Raw genomic sequence first — 5,516 nt, 5'->3', positions numbered from 1 at the left:
CTAGACCCACACTGCTACAGACCTATATCTATCCTACCCTGCCTTTCTAAGGTCTTCGAAAGCCAAGAAAACAAACAGATTACCGACCATTTCGAATCCCACCTTCTCCGCTATGCAATCTGGTTTCAGAGCTGGTCATGGGTGCACCTCAGCCACGCTCAAGGTCCTAAACGTGATCATTACCGCCATCGATAAGAAACAAGACTGTGCAGCCGTATTCATTGACCTGGCCAAGGCTTTCGACTCTGTCAATCATCACATCATCATCGGCAGACTCAACAGCCTTGGTTTCTCAAATGATTGCCTCGCCTGGTTCACCAACTACTTCTCTGAGAGAGTTCAGTGTGTCAAATCGGAGGGCCTGTTGTCCGGGCCTCTGGCAGTCTCTATGGGGGTGCCACAGGGTTCAATTCTTGGGCCGACTCTTTTCTCTGTATACATCAATGATGTCGCTCTTGCTGCTGGTGATTCTCTGATCCACCTCTACGCAGACGACACCATTCTGTATACTCCTGGCCCTTCTTTGGACACTGTGCTAACAAACCTCCAGACGAGCTTCAATGCCATACAACACTCCTTCCCTGGCCTCCAACTGCTCTTAAATACAAGTAAAACTAAATGCATGCTCTTCAACTGATCGCTGACTGCACCCGCCCACACGTCTAGCATCACTACTCTGGACGGTTCTGACTTAGAATATGTGGACAACTACAAATACCTAGGTGTCTGGTTAGACTGTAAACTCTCCTTCCAGACTCATATTAAAAAGCTCCAATCCAAAGTTAAATCTAGAATTGGCTTCCTATTTCACAACAAAGCATCCTTCACTCATGCTGCCAAACATACCCTTGTAAAACTGACCATCCTCCGATCCTCGATTTCAGCGATGTCATTTACAAAATAGCCTCAATACCCTAATCAATAAATTGGATGCAGTCTATCACAGTGTCATCCGTTTTGTCACCAAAGCCCCATATACTACCCACCACTGCGACCTGTACGCTCTCGTTGGCTGGCCCTCGCTTCATACTTGTCGCCAAACCCACTGGCTCCAGGTCATCTACAAGACCCTGCTAGGTAAAGTCCCTCTTATCTCAGCTCACTGGTCATCATAGCAGCACCCACCCGTAGCACGCGCTCCAGCAGGTATATCTCACTGGTCACCCCCAAAGCCAATTCCTACTTTGGCCGCTTCTCCTTCCAGTTCTCTGCTTCCAATGACTGGAACGAACTACAAAATCTCTGAAACTGGAAACACTTATCTCCCTCACTAGCTTTAAGCACAAGCTGTCAGAGCAGCTCACAGATCACTGCACCTGTACATAGCCCATCTATAATAGCCCAACAAACTACCTCTTCCCCTACTGTATTATTTATTTATTTAGCTCTTTTGCACCCCAGTATTTCTACTTTACACATTCATCCAATGCAAATCTACCATTCCAGTGTTTTAATTGCTATATTGTATTTACTTTGCCACCATGGCTTTTTTGCCTTTACCTCCCTTATCTCACCTCATTTGCTCACATTGTATAGACTTATTTTCTACTGTATCATTGACTGTATGTTTGTTTTACTCCATGTGTAACTCTGTGTTGTTGTATGTGTCACACTGCTTTGCTTTATCTTGGCCAGGTCGCAGTTGTAAATGAGAACTTGTTCTCAACTTGCCTACCTGGTTAAATAAAGGTGAAATAAAGAAAATAAAAGTAAAGCTTGCTGTACCTGTTGAACCGATTGTCTTGCTGTATAAATTGTAGTATCATCTGCAAATATAGTAGCTTGAGTTACAGATAAGGCATAAGGAATGTCGTTGGTATATATTAAGTTAAGAAGTGGCCCAAGGCAGCTGCCCTGCGGTATTCCACAGTTTAACACATGAGGGGAAGAAAACAACACATTGATATAGGTGGACTGTTTCCTGTCAGTTAGATATGACTGTACCCCAATTCAATGCTACCTCCTTAAAACCATAATGCATTCATTTTGTCAAAATTATTTCATGATCCACTAAATCAAATGCTGCACTGAAATCTAAAAATAGTACACCCACAAACTTGCCATTATCCATAGCATTGAATCAGTCATGTCAACCAATACAGTGGTAGTGAATGGTTTTTGCGATAAGCATGCTGATGGCTGTAATCAGATCATTCTTTTCCAAATAGAGATGAGAGATAGAGAAGAGATGGAGATGGAGAGATGGAGATATATAGAGATGGAGAGAGAGATGGATGGAGAGATATCAACGAATTGGCGAGGGGACTAGAAAAGTCTGCAGCACCCCGGCCTCACCCTACTAGAATCTGAAGTCAAATGTCTACTGTTTGCTGATGATCTGGTGCTTCTGTCCCCAACCAAGGAGGGCCTACAGCAGCACCTAGATCTTCTGCACAAATTCTGTCAGACCTGGGCCCTGACAGACCTGGGCCCTAACAGACCTGGGCCCTGACAGTAAATCTCAGTAAGACAAAAATAATGGTGTTCCAAAAAAGGTCCAGTCTCCAGGACCACAAATACAAATTCCCTCTAGACACTGTTGCCTGGAGCACACAAAAAAACTATACATACCTCGGCCTAAACATCAGCGCCACAGGTAACTTCCACAAAGCTGTGAACGATCTGAGAGGACAAGGCAAGAAGGGCCTTCTCTGCCATCAAAAGGAACATAAATTCACCATACCAATTAGGATCTGGCTAAAAATACTTGAATCAGTTATAGAACCCATTGCCCTTTATGGTTGTGAGGTCTGGGGTCCACTCACCAACCAAGAATTTACTAAATGGGACAAACACCAAATGAGACTCTGCATGCAGAATTCTGCAAAAATATCCTCAGTGTACAACGTAAAACACCAAATAATGCATGCAGGAGCAGAATTAGGCCGATACCGCTAATTATCAAAATCTAGAAAAAGAGCCGTTAAATTCTACAACCACCTAAAAGGAAGCGATTCCCAAACCTTCCATAACAAAGCCATCACCTACAGAGAGATGAACCTGGAGAAGAGTCCCCTAAGCAAGCTGGTCCTGGGGCTCTGTTCACAAACACAAACACACCCCAACAGAGCCCCAGGACAGCAACACAATTAGACCCAACCAAATCATGAGAAAACAAAAATATAATTACTTGACACATTGGGAAGTATTAACAAAAAAACAGAGCAAACTAGAATGCTATTTGGCCCTAAACAGAGAGTGTCTGACCCAAACTTAGGAAAGCTTTGACTATGTACAGACTCAGTGAGCATAGCCTTGCTATTGAGAAAGGCCGCCATAGGCAGTCTGCTCTCAAGAAAAGACAAGGCTATGTGCAACACTGCCCACAAAATTAGGTGGAAACTGGAGCTGCACTTCCTAACCTCCTGCCAAATGTATGACCAATATAGAGACACATATTTCCCTGAGATTACACAGACCCACAAAGAATTCGAAAACAAATCCAATTTTGATAAACTCCCATATCTACTGGGTGAAATACCACAGTGTTCCATCACAGCAGCAAGATTTGTGACCTGTTGCCACAAGAAAAGGTCAACCAATGAAGAACAAACACCATTGTAAATACAACCCATATTTAAGCTTATTTATTTTCCTTTTGTACTTTAACCGTTTGTACATCGTTACAACACTGTTATATACATAATATGACATTTGTAATGTCTTTATTCTTTTGAAACTTCTGTATGTGTAATGTTTACTGTTAATTTGTATTGTTTATTTCACTTTTGTATATTATCTACCTCACTTGCTTTGGCAATGTTAACATATGTTTCCCATGCCAATAAAGCCCCTTGAATTGGATATAGAGATGGAGAGATATAGATGGAGAGATGGAGAATATGGAGATATAGAGATATGGAGATGAAGAAATATAGAGATGTAGAGAGAGATAGAGAGAAAGAGATGGAGAGATATAGAGATGAAGTGATAGATATAGAGATGGAGAGATAGAAAGAGATGGAGAGATAGAGATGGAGATATGTAGAGATGGAGAGCAGAACAAATAGAGAAGGAGAGATGGAGAGACAGAGATGGAGAGATATAGAGAGATAGAGACGGAGAGATATGGAGATGGAGAGATAGAAATTGAGAGATATAGAGATATGGAGAGATGAGATGTAGAGATAGAGGTTGAGAGATATAGATAACGAGAGATAGAGAGACAGAGATTGAGAGAGATAGAGAGATAGAGATGGAACGATTAGAGATGGAGAGATATAGAGATGGAGAGATGGAGATATAGAGATGGAGAGATATAGATATAGAGAGATGGAGAGATATAGATATGGAGAAATAGAGATATGGAGAGATGGAGAGATATAGATATGGAGAAATAGTAATGGAGAGATATAGAGACGGAAAGATATAGATATAGATATAGAGAGATGAAGAGATATAGAGAGATGGAGAGATAGGGAGATGGAGAGATAGATATAGAGAGATGGAGGGATATAGATATAGAGAGATGAAGAGATAGAGATGGAGAGATGAAGAGATGGAGAGATGAAGAGATGGAGAGATAGAGATATAGAAATGGAGATATAGAGATGGAGAGATATAGATATAGAGAGATGGAGAGATATAGATATAGAGAGATATAGATATAGAGAGATGGAGAGATATAGAGATATGAAGAGATAGAGATGGAGAGATGGAGAGATAGAGATGGAGAGATATAGATATAGAGATGGAGAATATAGTATAGGGAGATGGAGAGATAGAGAGATGGGAGATAGAGGAGATATAGAGATGGAGAGATATAGATATAGAGAGATATAGATATAGAGATGGAGAGATATGATATAGAGAGATGGATGAGTAGAGATGAGAGATATAGAGAGATGGAGAGATGGAGAGATATAGATATAGAGAGATGGAGAGATATAGATATAGAGAGATGGAGAGATGAAGATATAGAGAGATGGAGAGGTGGAGAGATGGAGAGATGGAGAGATGGAGAGATGGAGAGATATAGATATAGAGAGATGGAGAGATGGAGAGATATAGATATAGAGAGATGGAGAGGTGGAGAGATGGAGAGATGGAGATATAGAGAGATGGAGAGATATAGATATAGAGAGATGGAGAGATATAGATATAGAGAGATGGAGAGATAGAGATATAGATATAGAGAGATGGAGAGATATAGAGAGATATAGATATAGAGAGATATAGATATAGAGAGATATAGATATAGAGAGATATAGATATAGAGAGATGGAGAGATAGAGAGATGGAGATATAGAGATATAGAGAGATGGAGAGATATAGATATAGAGAGATATAGATATAGAGAGATATAGAGAGATATAGATATAGAGAGATGGAGAGATATAGATATAGAGAGATATAGATATAGAGAGATGGAGAGATAGAGATATAGATATAGAGAGATGGAGAGATAGAGAGATATAGAGAGATATAGATATAGAGAGATGGAGAGATATAGATATAGAGAGATATAGATATAGAGAGATGGAGAGATGGAGAGATATAGAGAGATATAGGATATA

At 40.6% G+C, this 5,516-nt stretch overlaps 1 protein-coding gene across 1 annotated transcript in view; it reads right to left on the bottom strand.

The window, feature by feature from the left end:
- Nucleotides 1–2,150: 2,150 nt before the first annotated feature.
- LOC115165116 (G-protein coupled receptor 54-like) overlaps nucleotides 2,151–5,516 on the bottom strand; it is a 10,085-nt gene continuing 6,719 nt past the window's right edge. Inside the window, exon 5 of the mRNA XM_029718150.1 lies at nucleotides 2,151–2,155. Coding sequence (XP_029574010.1) covers nucleotides 2,151–2,155 — 5 coding nt within the window. The remainder of the gene's footprint in view (nucleotides 2,156–5,516) is intronic.

Source organism: Salmo trutta, chromosome 27, assembly GCF_901001165.1.
Source record: "Salmo trutta chromosome 27, fSalTru1.1, whole genome shotgun sequence".
Lineage (NCBI taxonomy): Eukaryota > Metazoa > Chordata > Actinopteri > Salmoniformes > Salmonidae > Salmo > Salmo trutta.
Note: the sequence above shows the minus strand (reverse complement) of the source record. Positions and strands in the feature narration are given on the sequence as shown.